Source organism: Staurois parvus, unplaced genomic scaffold (genome assembly GCF_062004578.1).
Source record: "Staurois parvus isolate SC_StPar_1 unplaced genomic scaffold, SC_StPar_1.0 ptg000295l, whole genome shotgun sequence".
NCBI lineage: Eukaryota > Metazoa > Chordata > Amphibia > Anura > Ranidae > Staurois > Staurois parvus.
The window spans coordinates 199,783-220,612 of record NW_028318091.1 but is presented as its reverse complement, the minus strand read 5'-3'; the positions used below and the strand labels follow the sequence as shown (position 1 = coordinate 220,612).

At 41.2% G+C, this 20,830-nt stretch overlaps 1 protein-coding gene across 3 annotated transcripts in view; it reads left to right on the top strand.

Annotated features, from left to right (window-relative positions):
- Nucleotides 1–20,830, top strand: part of EML6 (EMAP like 6) — a 272,713-nt gene that overhangs the window by 195,749 nt on the left and 56,134 nt on the right. For 2 of the 3 annotated variants that reach the window (XM_089682712.1, XM_089682711.1), the window contains exons 25-27: nucleotides 139–315; nucleotides 3,067–3,268; nucleotides 6,100–6,226. In XM_089682712.1, coding sequence (XP_089538838.1) covers nucleotides 139–315; nucleotides 3,067–3,268; nucleotides 6,100–6,226 — 506 coding nt within the window. Of the gene's footprint in view, nucleotides 1–138; nucleotides 316–3,066; nucleotides 3,269–6,099; nucleotides 6,227–8,718; nucleotides 8,827–15,715; nucleotides 15,731–20,830 lie in introns of all 3 variants that reach the window. The other variant, XM_089682713.1, reaches the window with a different exon arrangement.

Below are 20,830 nucleotides of genomic sequence, written 5' to 3'. Positions count from 1 at the left end.
AAGCTATAAGTATAAAATATTCCTTGTCTTAAAAGGTACTAAGTTAGCAAATTGTAACTGTCATTTCTTTTTGCCTTGATTCTGTGATCCATATACTGTTTTCATTTCCCCTATCTAACCATATGCTACCCTGTACAGATTGAACGAATAGAGTGGCACACATGGACTTGCGTCCTCGGTCCTACATGTGAAGGGATCTGGCCGGCGCACAGTGATGTGACAGATGTGAACTCAGCATCTCTTACCAAAGACAGAAAATCTTTAGCTACTGGGGATGATTTTGGATTTGTGAAATTGTTTTCCTACCCAGTAAAGGTGGGTATACCCTTCATTGTTCTCATGCATTTTCCATAAATTATGAAGTCTTTGCAACAAAAGAGTGCAGTGGAAAAAGATGATGTGTAAAGCCACTATAAAATAAACAGAAAACGCCCACACTCACCATATGCCAACCAATTTAACCAGCAAAAGGGCCACAAAGTGTTAACCAACCTTGCAGAATTGTATGAAAATACATTGCACCACACTCCAATATCACCCTATATAAATCAATTCAGCGTATGTGTGAATGAATCAGAACTGTCAGAGAAAGTTTGCACTCATGTGTAGCCTCCCTGGCGGTATTCCCGAGTGTAGCTCGGGGTAAAGTTTCAGTACCACAAGCGGTAACCCCGAGCTACACTCAGGCTTACCATGCGGCGCTGCTCAGGGATCTGTTCCTCACTTACCTTGTCCTGCGCTCCCGCGACGTCCCTCCTGCAGTGTCCCCTGTAATGTCCTCCGGCCGATGCCGGCATCTGTCACCTGGGTTCCGTCCCCTGTGACGTCGGGACGTATGGGGATGGAACGGCGGGAAATTTGAAAATGACAAAAAGTGACATTCACTAAAATCACATAGTATAACATTCCTGTATCAAACCATTTCACATACATTTTGTCCCGAGTGCTTTGTCCGGCGCCCTGCCTGCATTTTTACTGTTCTTTCTGCCTGGAAACTGAGAAACGTCCATGGCGTCCAAAAAGCGTCCCTTTACGTCAAAATCGGTTTTAGACCGGCTAGAGAACAGCGATAGTAAATCAGAACTACTTGCAGAATTGAGTGATAATGATTCGTGGGGGAAATTCGTCATCAGACACTGAAAACGATTCTGCGACTTTGCTCAGTGATGTGCGAACTTGGCGCTATATTTCAAATTTCAGTGTTTTTGGTTTGATTATATTATTGAATTAAATGTATTATTATTATTTTTTATGATTATTTATTAAATTATAATTTATGATTTCGTGTTTCAAATTTTATCATACCCGGGATGTTTACTAGACTCTTGTTCGGACAGATTTCATTGAGTTATTCCTAAAAATTACAGGCCTACAATAAAAAAAATACATATTTCCATGCAAAATGTACCGCTTTGAGCACAGAAATATGGACATAATCAGACCGCTAGGGAGGTTAAGGCCCCACTCACACTTGGCGATATAGAATTGCATGGCAGTCGCTGCAAAAATGCGTGATGTGCATTTGGGTGCCATTCAATTTAACTGGCACCCCAAACGTGGTGCAATATTGCTGCTAATGTCGCACAACAAAATTGCGATGGGATCGCAGCCTTTAAAAATCATGTGAAGCTTGTTGCTCAAAAAGGATCCGGAGCTTCCCTATGTGCGACAAGCACACATAGGGAAGCTCATTGAAGTATACAGTCTGCCCTATGCATGACACGCAGAATTTCATTAAAATCGCCTACACAAAGTCACAAGCTGGAACGCAAGTTCCTGCTATGCAAAGCCTAAAGCCAGTAGCCCATATCCCCATTCAAAACTTTTGAGCTGTTTCATAAGTGAAAGATGACTTCTGATAGGTTACTTTGGGGCTAGTTTATAAGGAGAGAACACTGCTACCTGCACTAATATACACCACTAGGTTGCATGAATGCAGGCTTAACACATCACAGAGAGCTCCATGAATGGAAAAGAGCTGGTCATTGGATTTTGACCCCCCCCCCATTCATAAGAGTCCAAAAGCCAGCAGAGCACCAAGCACATTTCTAAAGCATATTGTCGTTCTTCATAAATGTGCAACATTTTATTCTACCTAGAAGTACAGCCAAAGCAGTTTATTCTGTACTCCTGTGACCCGTTTTCAGCTCACAGTGGGCTTCAACCCACTGTCAACTGATGACACTCAGCCGGTCCAGACTGGGGAAAGATCCTGACTTTCCCAGAGTCAGGAGTGGCACCTGGCTCAGCCTCTCAGTGGGCCGCTGAGAGCCTGAGCCAGCTGCTCCCACCCGCTCCACAGCCCAGTGCTCCAGTGAGCGCAGAGCAGACAGCAATGACTGACGGCAGCTCAGAGCGTTCATGTGGTCGCTGAGTTCTCACACTTAGAGCTGGCGGAGGACAGATGCAACATGGAACTGATGCTGCATCCACCTAAATATTTATTTATTTATTATAGGTACTTGTATAGCGCCATCAATTACGTAGCGCTTTACATATATATTGTACATTCACATCAGTCCCTAACCCTCAAGGGGCGTACAATCTAAGGTCCCAAACTCACATTCATACATACACATACTAGGGCCAATTTAGACAGCAGCCAATTAACCTACCAACATACTAGGGCCAATTTAGACAGCAGTCAATTAACCTACCAACATACTAGGGCCAATTTAGACAGCAGCCAATTAACCTACCAACATGCTAGGGCCAATTTAGACAGCAGCCAATTAACCTACCAGCATGTCTTTTGGGGTGTGGGAGGAAACCGGAGTACCCAGAGGAAACCCACACAGGCACAGGGAGAACATGCAAACACCAGGCAGATGGTGCCGTGGTTAGGATTTGAACCAATGACCCTAGTAATGCCAAGTGGAAGTGCTAACCATTTAGCCACTGTACTGATTTAAAAAAAAAAAAATCCCATACTTCTCTTTTAAGCAACAGTATGGTCATGGTATTGTACATCTTGGTAGATTTATCATTGCCCAAAAGTAAGGACAAGTCACAAAAAAAAAACGCTCCCTTTGCATGACTTCATTAGGTTTGTGTCTGAATTTTCAGGGTCGTGATGCAAGGTTCAAAAAGTATGTTGGCCACAGTGCACATGTGACCAATGTCAGATGGTTGTATGATGATTCCACCCTGCTGACTGTCGGGGGAGCAGATACAGCACTGATGATCTGGACGCGAGAGGCTTTTGGAAATCTAGAGAGCAAACCTGTGGACAGCGAAGAGTCAGACACTGATGCTGAAGAGGATGGAGGTAAGAACAAGCAATACTGATAATCAAACCAGCAAATTTCCTTTTTCATAGGGTTTATCGAAACTCCCAGGGGATATGCCAGACCGTATATTATAATTTTTAGCACCAAAATACATATTATGCTCTTCTTTACAGATTATATACTATAGAGTAAAAAAAACATGACTTTAAACTTCAGAGGTGCCTGCACACATGGCCACTCTGAAGAGATATTTGACAGTTTTAAAGCCCAGGAAGCCTTTTTATGCAAACAGCTGGTAAGCCTTAAGATGGGACAGGGCTAGGCATTTCTTTTTTTCTTTTTTTTCCCATCAAAATAAGTTTATTGAACAAGAATAAAGTATACAGAATCCAAAAGGTTTTTCTAAATACTAGAACTGCTTGGTCTTTAGAGATTCTGCTGAACTCTTCAAGGGATCTGACTGTGTTTTGGCTCCTTTTGGTACCAGCTTTGCATGGTTACTTGCAGTTTAGGCAGTGGCCTAGCACGAGCGGGGCCACGGGGTGGTTGCCTATGGTGCAAAATGTATTACTTCCCTTTATTGATTTATGGCGGCTTGAACATGGTAATTTGGTCATCTCTGGACAGGTGGCGAAGATGTGGCACAAGGCGATGATGGAGGAGATTGTCAGATACAGTTAAGTCCATATATATTTGGACACAGGCACGATTTTCATACTTTTTCATACTGTATGCCACCAGAATAAATTAAAATGAAACAATCCAAATTAATTTGAAGTGCAGACTTTCAGCTTTAATTCAAGGGGTTGAACATAAATATCAAGTACAAATTTTAGGAACTGCAACCATTTTTATACACAGTCCCTCCATTTTCAGGGGCTCAAATGTAATTGGACAAATTAATATAATCATAAATAAAATGTTCATTTTTAATATTTTGTTGAGATTCCTTTACTGGCAATGACTGCCTGAAGTCTGGAACCCATGGACATTACCAAAGACTGGGTTTCCTCTTTTCTGATGCTTTGTCAGATTCTAACTGCAGCTGTCTTCAGTTGTTCTTTGTTTGTGGGTCTTTCTGCCTTAGTTTTGCCTTCACCAAGTGAAATGCATGCTCAATTGGGTTGAGATCAGGTGATTGACTTGGCCATTGCAGGACATTCCACTTTTTTTCTTTCAAAAGCTCCTGGGTTGCTTTTGCAGTGTGTTTTGGATCATTGTCCATCTGTATTGTGAAACGCCGTCCAATCAACTTTTCTGCATTTGGCTTAATTTGGGCTGACAGTATACCTGTAAACACTGCAGCATTCATCCAGCTGCTTCTGTCTTCTGTCACATCATCAATAAACACCAATGAGCCAGTGCCACTGGAAGCCATGCATGCCCATGCCATCATACTGCCTCCACCATGTTTTACAGATGACGTTGTGGGCTTTGGATCATGAGCTGTTCCAAGCCTTTTCCACACTTTTTTCTTCCCGTCACTCTGGTACAGATTAATCTTAGTTTCATCCATCCAAAGAATGCTTTTCCAGAACTGGTCTGGCTTTTGTTGATATTTTCTGGCAAAGTCTAATCTGGCTTTTCTATTCTTCAGGATTATGAATGGTTTGCACCTTGTGGTGAACCCTCTGTATTTGCTCTCGTGAAGTCTTCCCTTGATTGTAGACTTTGACAATGATACGCCCACCTCCTGGAGAGTGTCCTTCACTTGTATGGATGTTGTGAATGGGTTTTTCTCTACCATAGAGAGGATCCTGCAGTCATCCACCACTGTTGTTTTCCATGGACATCCATGCCTTTTTATATTGCTGAGCTCACCAGTGCATTCTTCTTTCCTCAGAATGTACCAAACTGTTGATTTAGCCACTCCTAATGTTGCTGCTATCTCTCTGATGGATTTGTTTTGTTTTTGAAGCCTTACAATGGCCTGTTTTACTTGCATGGACAGCTCCTTTGAACTCATGATGTAGGTTCACAGCAGTATATTCCAAATGCAAATACCACACTTAGAATCAACTCCAGACCTTTTACCTGCTTAATTGATGAGGAAATAATGAAGGAGTATCCCACACCTGGCCATGAAACAGGCCAATTATTTTTGGTCCCTTGAAAAAGGGGGGATGGCTAATCTTAAGAGCTGTAATTCTTAAACCCTTCCTCCAATTTGGATGTACGTACCCTCAAATTAAACCTGAGAGTGTGCACTTTCAGCCCATATCCATTATATAGCTATAGCTTGAATATGTTTTGGTAAATACCTGAAAAATCTAACATTGTGCCTGTGTCTAAATATATATTGACCTAACTGTACGTATCCTGAGAATGAGGAAGTAATGGAGAGGGAGGAGCCGCTGCTTTCACCTTTCTGATCAACTCATGCACCCTCCGGCTGCCTGCCTGTACTGCACTGTGTGTCTGGCACATGTCAGGAACAAGATAGAGAATTCTTTGGTGTCACTGTACCAAATCCAAATCTTTCTTTAATTTATATACTGTACTTCTCAGTCAGTGGGGACTAGCTACATCTTGTATAATCTGGTAGAAGGGGCTCAGGGAGTGCTAATGGTCCACGGGATAGGGGGCAAAATACTTGCCTTAACCCAGGCCCTGGCAACCAACACCACACCGCTGAGTTTAGAGGTGTAAAGCGTAAAAAGTGTTTCAGATACCAAATCAGGTCTAGAATCACATTTGTAACCTGTATAATTTACAGTTTTCAATTGCATACTCATCGTATGAAGTTACTATCTTTAGTCAATATCTTATTACTTAAAGATTTTATTTTTTACTTTTATGCCTTACTTGATGATCTACATGTATATTGGATTTAAAACGAGAATTTTTTTTTAATCACTTCTCTACCTAGGTTATGACAGTGATGTGGCGAGAGAGAAAGCTATTGATTATACCACTAAAATTTATGCTGTTAGTATCCGAGAAATGGAAGGAACAAAGCCCCACCATCAGATAAAAGAAGCTTCAGTGGAGGAAAGGTACATTCCAGTGCTGATACAAGGTGTGGGTGATCCCTGTATCACACACAAATAAAACTCTTAAAAGATAATTCTGTTTAATATTACATTTTACTGTTGGGTAAAATTTGGTGATTGGTTAAACATTGCAGGTTTTTAGTGGTGAGATCTACCATAATTTGGTCACATTCCATCTTTTCAACCATTGCCATTTTGCTGTTTTCTAATTCGTGTAGAACCCAGAAGTCAAGCCAACCCTATGAGTTTATCTTCAACTGAATACAAAATATATACAGTGGAGGTCTACGTCCATCTTTAGTACAGCAACAATTAAGAGGATGGTGTTCACCTTGCAGCTGTTTGATCTCATCACCAAAATCCTACACCAGGGTTAGACCTGATTGTGTCTTTTAAGACACCTAAAGTTGGTACACACGTGCTGAATATTGAACGGTCTTGGCCAGTGTGTACAGCAGCCTCTGACAGAAGCCAGCTTAATGTCCAGCTTATGTCGTACAGACATGCTGGAAAAGTAGCAGACGATCAGCATCCAATCAGAGCTTGCAGCCAATGGCTGCGAGCAATGACTGGTGTGCTCTGGCAGGGGTGGTGCCCCCGGTCAGAATACAATAACTCAGTTGGGAGATCGCTGTACTTCCATTGCATAGTTAGTACAGTGAGCTCCTCGGTTTTTTTCGTTCAGCTGCTGGGTTAAATTAAAAGAAACTACCTGTGTGTACCAGGCTTTAGTTATACTCAACACTGAACTTTTAATACTTGGTGGAATTATCTTTTAAGAAGGATGAGATTTTGAAATTATTATACTTGAATGAAATCAGTTACCTAGCCCTTCTCAGACACTAAACACAAGTGAATTGTCACCATGTATACATAAAAGAATACATTGTTATGCATTTTTACAGAAAGGTGTCTGAATTTATTATATTTTAAATCATTAAGGTTGTTGAGAATATGTGTTTGTAGTTGAAAATGGTTACATACAAAACGTATTAACCGCATTGTGGAAGACAAAGATTCCCGCGATAACAGACTGGCACATTTTATTGACATGACCATAAACATCATCAATAACCGTACATCTAAAAATGACACTCGAGATTAAGCTGTGCTGAGTTTTATTGCTTATGTCAGATTAGATGTAGTTGAGATCTTGATAATGTCTCCCAGCTGAATGGAGGGAGTACAGTTCATGATCATTCAGAAACCACCCATTGACCATTTCACGCTAGCTTTTATCATGTAGGAAGCAGTCCATTCCGAACTATGCCGGCCATAGATGGATCCGTTTTTTGGCCAGTACCTTAAAAATTCAATTATTAAAATTACAAATTAATGAACAAGAGACATTTCTTCAAAGACTGAACAAATCAGGAGTCTTTGTTCATGGAAAGCAAACCACTAATAATAAATGCATTCTTTATGAAGGTGTTTGCACCAAGGTGGATAGTTTTTTTTAGCTTTTACTTTTCATCTCTGAAGCCTCTTGCATCTTGAACTCCATTAGTAGTTCTGCTACTGGGTTTAGTTAGGATAAAGTTGCCTACTTAGAATTGGGCCAACCAACAGTACTGATTTTGGCCGTAGGTGGCCCAGGATGGCCATCTGACTTACGCCAAGCATCCAGATTGTATGGCGTATATTAGAAGTGGTTAGACTAAGCTCTGATGCAGTCCTTATACAACCATATATCCCATTCAAACCACCCATTATCTCAGCAGGCATCTCTCAGGGGTGGCTGATTTCCCCGTGTATGGGCACAGAAGGTGTCAGATAATAAAAGACCACATGATCCTTAAGGTACCCCTAGACACAAGGTTTCTCACTATCCCATATTTGTGGAACTTTCAGTTATCCATGGCCAACTAACCTATGGGGAATATTATTAGACAACAACCAAACTCTTATGTTCCTGCACACATAGTGCTACCCTGATTCTGTGGCTTTCTCCTACCACTGCCCATCCCCTCTCCGTAGAGTTAAACTGGATGGTTTCCAAGCTGAGCATGTAATGCTGTGTGTGGCTGATTGTTTTATACACCTTGGGGAGGTTGGTATATGGTGGCACATCTGCCATCTTCTTATGTGCATGGGCAACTTTAGTAGACCCAAATAGGGGTGGGTGAAAATTCTCATGACATTTTGCATTGCTGCATCCTGTAACTGTCACAGACCAGCAAAAAGATTCTATGCAGTGCTTTGTAATTGGAGCACTTGCAAATATTCCTTCGAATTGGCTAAAGGATTATTCCATCTATGGCTAGCATTGGACTGTTAATGCCTTCCCATAGTGCCTTCATCCTTCTTAAGAAATCCCCCTATTAGCAAAAAAGTATTTTAATCAGTGCAAGTGTCACTCTTGTTATGTCAGTGAAAGATCAATCACAGAAGAAAAGTTGTGTACTCCTTTCTTCTGTCTCCCTCTATATCTTGTCTTCTTTTCTCTTTTTCTGTCTTCCTCCCCTTTCTTTTTCTGTCCTTTCTATGGGCATTAGGTTCAGATACCAATGTAACCTGCCAAAATCAGGTGATAATTTTGGTGTTTGCGAGTATTTTGACCCCTGCTCATCTCTAATCTCTATGATCATGCAATTTCTGAGAAGGTAAGTATTTTGCATGGATTCACAACTGTGAATCATGTGCTTCCTTGCACGTGGCATCCAAAAAGATGCAAAAGCTTTGAACTCTAGAATGCAATATGACTGCAAGATGTTGCATTTCACCAGTACATGCATATTCACCACCCCCTAAGCTAACCACCAACTCTTCCTCTCTCCATGTTGTTATCTTGTGGCTTTCCTATGCACCAAGCAGGGAATCGTGCATTAAGTCACTGTACTTCCCCAGATATCTGAAATGTTATGTTTGTACAGGGCTAGATCTTTGGATAGCCATTATTTCACCAAAGCCTACCTAAAAATGACTTTTGTGTTGTGTTTGTATATTATTGAACATATTCCAGCAAAGGTTGCTATGGCTAAGATTGTGTTAAAAGGACAAATCTAACATGCACAAATGCAGCTGTATAGCTGCACAGATATTTGCATAAATTATCAAAGGTTTTACCCAGACCATTCTTTGTGACACAATTTCAACGGTATGTTGATTTGGTTTGTGGGGGAAGGGGAACAGGGTAGGCGAGCCTGCACATTACATGTTAAATGCCTTTTGACTTACACAGGATCTAGCTCTGTAGAATCAAATGGTCGCCTCTGATGTGCACTGATGGATTGGCTGCTCGGGGGAATGCACAACTATGAAGAAGATATGTAGTCATGGACTTTGTGTGGACATATAGAAGAGAAACTGTGTACCGTTAAAAGAACTTTATTATGTACCATTAAAAATCTATTATACAACATTAAAAATGACTCTTCACATAGGGGTTCACAACATGCAAAGATTCCGATTACAATTCACATGTGATCTCAACAGTTGGGAATCCAACTTCAGGAGCAACATGTGACAGAATCAGTAAACTGGAACCCACTCTTAATCTTTAATAGAGTAATATCAATCAGTAGAATAGACTGGAATTCATAGCATGTGCATGTTGCCAATAGAGGTGCAAATGAGTAGACCAAGATGAAGCCACTGCCTCTCGGGTGGGAGATTCAAGTACATTCAATAAACAGCCCATGGTCTTGTATACATCATCTTAAAATAGAAGTACCAACTTCCCAATGGGGAACCATCCAGACGCAATGTAAGTAAGTCATTGTAAAGAAACAGGCTGGATACAGGCTACAGACTGGATTGATGTGAACTGAGCTTGTTTCTAAGATCAAGAGCTCCCTCTTTGGAATATATGGTCCTTGACTACCATGCTGTCTTTATGGTGACTTACTTTCTATAAGAAGGATTCCCGAAACTCATTGAGTCCACATGTGAAATGTAATTGGAATGTTGTGTTGCATGTTGTGTTTTTAATGGTACATATAAAGTTGTTTTTACGGTACTCAGTTTCTCTTCTATATGTCCACACAAAGTCCATGACTACATATTCTGTTCATAGTTGTACATGATTTGCTGGGATGTGGTTTATTTACTATAGCTGGTTCACTCAGAATCTCGTTCACCTGTGCATGGTAGCCAATCAGCTTCTAACCTCAGCTTGTTCAATTAAGCTTTAGCAATAAAAGCTATAAGCTGATTGGTTTCCATGCAGACGTTCAAGAGATTCTGAGTGAACTTTACTTAAGTAAATAAACTCCATAGTCTGGGTTTCTCTCCTGCTATAGATCCTCAGGGGTATGATGTGATCTCATAGGGTTGTCTAGTATTCCAAAAACTCAAATCATTTTTCTTGGTAAGTGTATGTGCATCTAAAAACCTGAACTATTAGAATTATGTTTAGGGAAAGGACCCTTAGCCAATGTTAAGTCGACTGTAAAGAGGAACACTCTGGCTTCAGTACTTTCTGAGTCTCTGGCTTGAAACAAACATCCAGATTTAAAAATGAGAGTAAACTCAGAGATACTGATCTGCATACTTATTTCAGGCCAATGTCTTAGAAATTATTTATTCCAATGGACATCCAGGCAACTAGCATTGTTAAAAGTAGAGGTCACCACAGACATCCTCCCTTTCAGTATGGGTTTCCTTTAAAGACTGCTACAAATTGCTGTGTACAATTTTAATTTAAGGTAGACCAATACTTAAACAATTATCCTCCTGATTATCTTGCCTCCCAAACTTATTATTAATACAGAAGTCTCTTTCCTATAGAAAATTGTGTTGGCCATGTTACCAAATGTAAGAAGCAAACTAGATACTAAATGCTGACTTGAGTAGAGTCTGCAAATCAGCAGCTTTGCCTAAACTTTGATCCTCGCCTACCAATATAATGTGGTCAGAGGTCCAGTATCTAGGCACATGGCCAACACTACAGGACGCCTGACATACTTGTTTCTGCAGAAAAGAAAATATGTCAGCACCTCCTCTATCACTTTTAGGGCTCATTTACACTTGCTACAACTTAAACATACATTAAAGCGCCTATCACTTCAACATGCTTTTTTGATGCTTCGGTGATGGTTCACTGATACTTTTTGGAAGCTTTAATGAAGCTTGGCAGATGCCCTTTGTGTGTGTTGATTTTCTATTTGTTTTAAAGGGGCCCAGTAGTACCCCCACTCAGCAGATCCCCAGCTACTTAGCACCCCTGTTCAGTATTGATGCCCTTGCTCAGCAAATCCCCTGCTTAGTTGTACTCCCAGCTTTGTTGATCCCCCAATCACTAGTAATCCCCAGCTGTGCTGACCCTCTATTTTGCGACCCTCCTCTCTCTCTATCTGGTCCCCGCTCACCTCCCACTATATTGCTCCCATACTGCGCACAACATGTGACTTTGCTAGATTCTCCTGCTCTGGTCTGCCAGCTCTACTGATCCTCTGCTGCTCAGTCCTCTCTCTTAGGTCCCCACACACCTTCCGCTATAGCATTCCCATGTTGCACACCATGTGTGCCATCTGCTAGTTGATCCACTCTAGTTGGACCCCGCTCACCTTCCTGCTGGTCTATGCTGCACACCAGATGTGACATCTGCACCGGACACTTCCAGAATACATACTTGAACTGTCATAGACTTCAATGGAGGCTTTGAAGACGCTTTGAAGCACCGTAAAAGAGACATGGGATATCATTTCTTAATCAAAGCAAACACAATATGTAAACAGGACTGTAAGCTTACTATTTTATTTAGTGCCAGGGGCTTTGATTGGCATTCAGAGTGCTTTAAAAAAGCGTGTCAAGTGCCACTTTTTGTAGCAAATGTAATCGAGCCCTTAAAAAGCAACTGAACTCTTGAAGTTGTGCCCAAGAAAAGGCAAGCAGAAGGCAATGAAATAGTCACCTGTATTGTCTCTAGGCACCATACAGTTGGTCTTTTCCCGATTTTTGGCTTACCATGTTTTGTTCAGCACAGTGTGTCTGTGTAGAGGTGGCCATTTGGTAAAGGTTTTGCTTTGCTTTCTTACGTCAGAGCCTCCAGCAAGAAGAACAGTGTGCAGCCCAGTAGTGACATCACTAATTCTCTCTTCATATCCCCTAGGCAGTGCCTAGGCACACTCACATGCTCAGCTGTTTTTCATTAGGAATTCCAGAAGCAGGTCAAATGCAGGACAAAAGGAAGCCAACTGCAGGTCACATACATCTATTACTGAATTCTGAAAGATCTATGAAGTTCCTAAAATTGATTTCAAACCAGTACCATTGACACAAGCCCAAAGCCCATCAACACAGGGTCTAAAAGTTACTGGACATGCAATTCATTTTTTTCCGAATACCGTATAAATTCAGACTAATTTTTGGTTATATGAAATAGTAACAAATTTCACTGAAATTCGACTAGTTTTGTTTCGTATATTTGTGTTCTAATGAATTCTTAATTTTCAAAACTGAATTTTCAGAATAGCTGGTTGCTAAGGAGGGGTACAGCAAGCTGGCTAGTGCGTCCTTAAGAACTTATCAGCTGTCAACAAGGTTCCCTGCTGACAGCTGAATGTAAAAAAAACAATTCCCGGCAATTAAAGATTCTGGGGAAAAAATTTTCAAAAAGGGTGTGAGTTCTCCCAAAATCTATACCAGACCCTTATCCAAGCATGCAGCCCGGCAGGCCAGGAAAAGGAAGAGAGACGAGCCTACTCCTTCTAAACCATACCAGATCACATGCCCTCAGCATAAGGGGGATGCTTTGGGGTAGGGGGATAATCCCCCCAAAGCACCATGTCCCCATGTTGATGAGGACAAGGGCCTTTTCTCCACAACCCTGGCCCAATGGTTGTGGGGGTGCAAGGGGTGACTTATCGGAATCTGGAAGCCTTCTTCAACAAGGGCACCCCTAGATCCCGGCCCACCATGTGAATGAGTAGGGGTATATAGTACCCCTACTCATTCACCAAAAAAGTGTTAAAAGTGAGTAAAAACACAACAGTTTTTGACAAGTTCTGTATCAAATAAATAAATAAATAAATGCCTCCCTAAATAGGTCCAATGTCAATCACAATAAACGCCAGCCGCCAACCCGAAAAAAAAAAAGCTCTGCACCCGACGAAGGCACCGGTAGTCTGACAGCTCCACCATATGACAGTTCTTAAATAACTAAGGGTTAGGGCCACCTAATGACATCACCAGGTGACCCTGCCCCCTTGTGACGTCACCAACTCAGCATGCCCCACGGCCAGAATGCTGGCTCGCAACCAGCCATTCTTCGAATTTGGATAGGTCGATCAGTTTTTGACCGATTCGAATTCTACAGTAATTGTTAAAAAAATTTAAAATTCGTTAGAAAAATGAATAAATGAAATGAAACGAAATAAATTCAGAAAACGAATTATGAAACAAAATTAGTAACATAACAAATATACCCAAAACAAAGCTAAACAAATTTTCCATTCTGCACATACAGGTAATACAGTGCCCTCCAAAGCCGCGTTGCACCATCTTCACCTGGTCTTTCTTCTGGGTTTGCAGGCTTCGGCAGTATGAATGCTCCGAGCCGTGATGATGTCACCCCCGTCCGCCCGTAGCTGTGTCACGGAGCTCTGAAGGTCCGGCACACTGTGCCATCCCATCAGAGCGCATGCACCAGTGACATTACTGGCTGCATGTTGTGTGAATATCTCCTAAATGGTGCAAGTTTAAGTAGAGGCTTACCTGTAGGTACAACTTACAAAGTGGACTTTACTTCAGCTTTAATAAATAGTTCTGATGATCAGAAAGCCTTAGTGGTATGGAAAAAATTGGCCTTTTTATATGAGTATGCATTAGACAGGAAGCTGCTCATATGTGTACTTGTACTAGTTTTCCAGTAAAGAAAATACACTTTTCGGAGGTCCTGTGCAGTGTTGTTCAGCTATTTGGAATATTCCATGTTCTTCGCATGGTAAATGAACTAGCACAGTACGTCAGGCTCATGTATCAGTTATTGTACCAAAGCTTTTAAATAGAACAGATTGTGATAAGATGGAAACCCAATGTAGTTGATTTACTAAAGGCAAATAGACTGTGCACTTTGCAAAGTCCAGTTGTACTCTGCAAGTGCAATTGCTCCAAAGCTTAGTAAATGAGGTAAAGCTTCACTTTGCAAATAATACCCAGTCAAATGCAAGGAAAAAAAAAACTGCATTTTTGCTTGCACATGATTGGATTATGGAAGTCATCAGAGTTTCTGCTAATTTACTAAGCTGCGGAGCAATTGCACTTGCAGAGTGCAACTGCCCTTTTCAAAGTGCACAGTCTGTTTTCCTTTTGTAAATCAACCCCAATGTATACAACATATTCCGTTTTGTTACTTATGACACTGTAGAATAAGAAAAATTAATGTAACAATAGTTTATTCCTAGACTTCTTGGATAAGGATCCCCTAATAGTAATCTCATTACATAATAGACCACAACCCATATTTTTAAAATGGGATTTGCAAAATGCTCTTATTGCACATAGATAATTATTATTATTATTATACAATATTTATAAAGCGCCAATAGTTCGCTCAGCGCTGTACATTACAAAGGGGGACAGAACATGTGACAGAACAATACCAATACAATGCAAAACATGAGGGGATCGAGGGCCCTGCTCTTTCGAGCTTACAATCTACGAGGGATAATTACTAATAAACACTTATCTTTTGGTCTTGTTGAAACTGAGAGTGTAAGCAGGCCACAACAAAACCAATGCTTGCGTCTCTGGATATGCGAATATATGCCATGGTTATACACCCCCTGCCCCGAGTCTGAAAGCTCTGCAAGGTCATTGCACTGTTCCTGGCCCAACATCTCTGCCCATGGATTGGAGCTGAGTGTGCACTAAACCCCCAGCTTATGGGTATGGTGTCTCACTCATCTTCCCAAGCTTCATGCATGTTAAGTTAAAAAAAAAAAAAACATTGAGCTTTATATTAATATCAAAAAAGTTTTTGGTCGTACAAGCGGTGAACACATGTTATGTAGATACGAGGAACTGATGATTGCTTCAGGTCATGACATAGTTGAATGCAAAACAATAAAAGCTACACAGGAGATGATAAATAAAAATGATGATTATGTAAGTACAATGCAAATGACTTTGTACTTTTATCTATGATATTCAATTTATAGAATTTACTTGTTAAGACATGAGCAATGTGTAGTAGCCCACAGCAGCCAATAAAACATTGTCATTGTTCTAAAAGCTCTAGAATGATGTATGATGCAAGCTAATTGGCTGCTGTGGGTTGCTGAAAGTCTTATCTACCTTGTTAAATCAGCTGTATTTAATAAGGCAGGTAGAAGAGGACTCCTATCCATAAACATCCAATTAGAAACCATAGTGACATTTGTTTGGTTGTATGGATAACTGAATAATTGATATAAATTATGAAAATGAGCTGCTCTCCTGTTTGGCTTTCTTCTGTATACTTAGACTAGTGTGCGGCAATGCTGTGAAATCTAACGATGAGGAAGAAACGGTTAATATTTGTATTGTGTTTTAATCTGCTTTCCTTTGGAGGCAGGGCATTGTCAAGTAAGTATGAGCACGCAACATGCATTATTCTATCTACACATTTACATTAGATATGTGCTGACCGGTCATACATCTACATTACAGAGCCGTTGATTATATTGTCATATGCCGGCCATCAGTTGTTCACTACTGTGATTGTAATATTGTTCAATTGAAGGACAGAACTATACATATGTGCATTTGTATTATTGAAACCAGAGGTGCCTTGTTTCATCCTGTGGTTCCAGGTGTCATACTTACATTTTTGGGATCTCAAGTGTCAGTGTCACATTGGTTTGGATCCCAAAATATGCAGTTCCCAATAAAACATACTTCATTTCATACATCTACTAATCTAGGATTCTGAAACTCACCCAACTGGGTGTCTAGGCACATAGGGTTGGCACCTGGGAGGTGGAGAACTTGGTACTATTATTCAGCTTTTATGGTATGATTGGCTTAATCTCATCTTCTGATTTGACTTTATTGCCTCTTGTCCATGGAAACAGAGAAGTACTATGTAGCATTTCCTACATTTGTATAAATATCCTTCAGGTTTAGTAATTCATATTCAATTATTTTCAATGGTTTTCTGCATTGCTTTCACTGAAAAAGTGTCAAACTTCTTTATGTTGGGTGTGATGTCCAAAAGAGGATGCCACTCCTTTCAGATCTTTACAAGCGTGGTGGCCCAAACCTGTTTCAGAACAAGCCTACACAGCCTCTGTTTCAGAAGAAGCATGTTTCTGCCTACTATATTCACATGGTCACTCCCAGAATTGTACTAAAAAAAGGAAGATATCCAAGATTGGGTAGTAAAGTGATTGTTGACACCCTAGAGGTTATTTATTATATGTAAGTAATCATATATCTGCTTCCAACACCCATTCAGTAGTCCATTAGAATACATTTTCTTTCAGTAACCTCTCTGCTTATACTGTTTGTCGTGTGATCAAATCCAGGCATGTCAAACTCAAAGGCAATTACACCCTTATTGCAGATACTGTATACAGCTGCCTTTCTCAACCTTTTTAATATGGAGGAACCCTTGAAATAACTATTCAGTCTCAGGGAACCGCTGCTAATAATTGCTGTATCTAAAGCTCATGTTACATCAGTGTTATGTTCACTGAGGGGAATATTCTTTATATTTGTGGTCATTGGGAAGAATCTCCCCCTCCCCTTGCAGATAGATCAATGGTGTCAGTGGTTACTTACTAATATTACAGGTACTTATATAGCGCCATCAATTTACAAAGCGCTTTACATATAAATTGCACATTCACATCAGTCATTGCCCTCAAGGGGTGTACAATCTAAGGTCCCTAACTCACATTCATACATACACATACTAGGGACAATTTAGACAGGAGACAGTTAACCTACCAGCATGTCTATTGAGTCTGGGAGGAAATCAGAGTACCCGGAGGAAATCCACGCAGGCACAGGGAGAACATGCAAACTCCAGGCAGGTGGTGCTGTGGTTGTGATTCTAACCAACAACCCTGAGGGTAAAAATTGCTTCTTACTCAAGAAACCCTAGCATCGTCTGGGGGAACCCTAGGCCTCCACGGAACCCTATCTGAGAATGCCTGTTATTTAGAATGTGTATGATAGATATGTTATATTATAAAACTGATAATAGCCAAGGAGAGAGGTTTAGGGAACTCCAGGGCTGCGTATTCTGTTGGAGCTGCTTAACACCTTCTTCCAGTCATGCCAAATGAACTGCTGTTCGTACCTACCAAGTGTCTGCCCTTCTAGCATCTCCCTGCTCACCACTCTCAGAGAATCTCTATATATGCAGTGTTAATGTCTTCCTCCATTCGGGACAGCCTGTTTGCTTTGCTAAGACCCACACTAGTGTCAGTCTAAGGCCATGGCTGCTCTAAATATTTTGCCCACTCCCCACCTTGGAGAGGCCTCTATGCCTATGTCTCTCTTCGTGGAGTTGTGGCCACTCTGTGTCTCTTGCCCACCCACCACCTTCAGTGTACTGTAGATGTGTGTCTCTGGTTTATCTTTTACACGATTTCCCAAAATTTGCAGTACCTGGAACCATTAGGATATGTGCATATGAAAGTTGAGGATGAACGGAACTCTGGAAGCTGTGCCCAAATAAAGACAAATAACTACTTGCCAGTATTTTTATTATTATACAGAATTTATATAGTGCCAACAGTTTGTACAGTACTTTACAATTTAAAGGGAGACAGTACAGTTACTGTAAATTACAGTTCAATGCAAGAGGGTTAGGAGGGCCTGCTCATTACAGCTGACAATCAAATCAAGGGGGTGTTGTCCCTAGGCCTCTTGCAGCTGATCCTTCCCCATTAATGACTTATCGTTCTTTGGTTTGTGCTGTGAGTGGACGTGGCCATCTTGGACAGGTATATACTCACTGGTCGCTTTATTAGGTACACCTTGCTAGTCCCGGGTTGGACTCCCTTTTGCCTTCAGAACTGTATTAATTCTTCGTGGCATAGATTCAACAAAGTGTTGAAAACATTCCTCAGAGAGTTTGGTCCATATTGAAATGAGTTACTGTTGCCTTTCTGTCATCCCGAACCAGTCTGCCCATTCTCCTCTGACCTCCGACATCAACAAGGCATTTTTGTCCACACAACTGCTGCTCAAGAGGTTTTTTCTCGTTTTCGGACCATTCTCTAAACTCTAGAGATGGTTGTGCATGAAAATCCCAGTATAGCAGCAGTTTTTGAAATACTCAGACCAGCCCGTCTGGCACCAACAACCAACAAAGTTACTTAAATCCTCTTTCTACCCCATTCTGATGCTCGGTTTGAACTTCAGCAAGTCGTCTTCACCACATCTAGTTGCTGCCATGTGATTGGATGATTAGCAATTTGTGTTACCAAGCAGTTGAACAGGTGTACGTAATAAAGTGGCCAGTGAGTGTACAGCTATTAGTCTGTAAGCACAGGACTGCTTGGGAACCCTCACATACTAAGAAGTGTACTGTAATTTTTAAGGAGGAACTCAAGAGAAAAGGTCAATTTTTCTGGGTACTGCATGTGCACAATTAACATTTTTAAGTGTTCCTTGTAACACAGCAAATGTTCACTTACCATACCTTGTTCTGCACTGTGTCTCTGAGTGGAGGCAGCCACCTTGGTACAGGCAGGACTTTGCTTCCTCATGTTGGAGTGTCTAGCAAGGAGAATAGTGAGGAACACAGTAGGTACATCACCATATCTCACTCCAAATCTCCTAAAACTGGAATTTAGAGGAAGCAATGCCTCTAACACTATGGATATACAGCTATTAGGCTGTAGGCACAGCAGTGTCTAGGCACCCTCAAATATTAGGAAATGCACTGATGTATTTCACGAGGAATTTAAGACAAAGAATCAGTTTTTCAGGGTGCTACCTATGCACAATTAACATTTCAAATGTCCCCTGCAGGGGCGGACTGACCATTTGGAAACTCGGGCACTGCCCGAGGGCCCGGGTCAGTAGGGGGCCCCATGAGATGCCCCTGTTACCTTTTTCATAGGCTTTTTTGAGTTTGGCAAGGACACAGGGGCCCCATGATCCCCTATTGCCCGGGGGCCCCATGAGTTTTCAGTCCACCCCTGGTCCCCTGTAACATAGCAAAGGTTCAATATTTAAGTTTAGATCTACTTTAAATGATTGTGTGTTTCACATGTTGTTTTTACCCATACAACATATCTGAGCCACTGGTTTGGAAAGAATGCATTGAGTTGAACTATGCAGAGTGTGTTTCCATTGATTATCACAAGTTAGTAAAGTGCATGTATGTAGAATACATGTTGGAAAGTTAAACTTCCTGATAAGTTCTTATATTTTGGCTCTTTATTGGTAAAATCTTTGTGCTCCGCATGTGAGGGGGCCCTGTTGGTATTTTTATTTTATATTATGAAGAATTCAATAGAATGTGATGGAAAGTCAGGAACTACAACAGGGAGACATTACTGTTGAAGTATCTAAGACAGCAATTCCCAACCATGGTTCTGAGGTACACTAGGGTTCCTCCAGTGATTACAGGGGTTCCTTGAGTGTGGCTGATTGACCTCCCATTTAATGGTGCCTGCATAGTCCCAGGGCCAGCGTCACTTGGCAAGGCCAACAGTATGACACCAGTGATCTCTTTTGGCTGTCTGTAAGGATGGCTTTATGACCACCACTGGAAGGGTTGCAGTATTCTTACTGACCACCACTGTAAGGGCAGTTTCCCAGTGGACTGAAATTAATTGGTTTTAGCTGGGGTTCCCGGAAACATCCATAATTTTAAGGGTTCTTCTGGGGAACAAGGTAAAAAGGTTGAGAAAGGCTGTTCCAGGACATTTGTAAAAGAAGCCAGAGTCTGAATCAGCCCACTAGGCTCCACCTGTAACATACTACTAGGGGTGTTTAAGTCAAACTGGGACTTTTGGGTTTATATAATAAAAGAACAAATTTCAAGGAGTGGAAACTGCTTTTATTTTTCAACATATTCCCCTGCTACATTTATACACTTATCCCAGCATTTAACTAATGCCTGGAAAGCTTTGGCGTAGAAATATTTGTCAATATGCCTCAACCATCCTAGGACAGCCTGCTTCACTTCATCATCAGTGTTGAAATTCTTCTCTTGTGCAATTTCACAATAGTTTATGCGTTATGTGCCAATTATCCAGGATCAGGCATGCCATACACTTAATGTTCACAGGAATGACTGCTGTGGGCTGGGAACCACCACGGCCGGGATCATCACTGATGGACGTACCGCCATCTTTGAAACTTTACACCATTCAAATTACTTACTTTGGCTAAGCGTCTGAAGCCTTCTTTAGAAATCTGTGGGATTTACACCTTCGTTCACAAGAAATTTCATCACCATACGCTGTTTCATGCACACACTAACACTGTTGTCTGCCATCCTGGACTCTGGACTGGCCCGCAACATGTACTCCACCTATTAGTAATAAAGAAAGAAAAATGTCACCAGCACACCAAGAATCCTCAAAAGGGTCCAAAGCTTTATTTAGTGGTCACATAATATCAACAGCGGCAGCTTTTCGGATCCATGCAGGGCCCCTTTGTCAGGCAAGTCAACACTTGCCTGATGGAGGGGCCTTGCGTGACTCCGAAACATTGCCA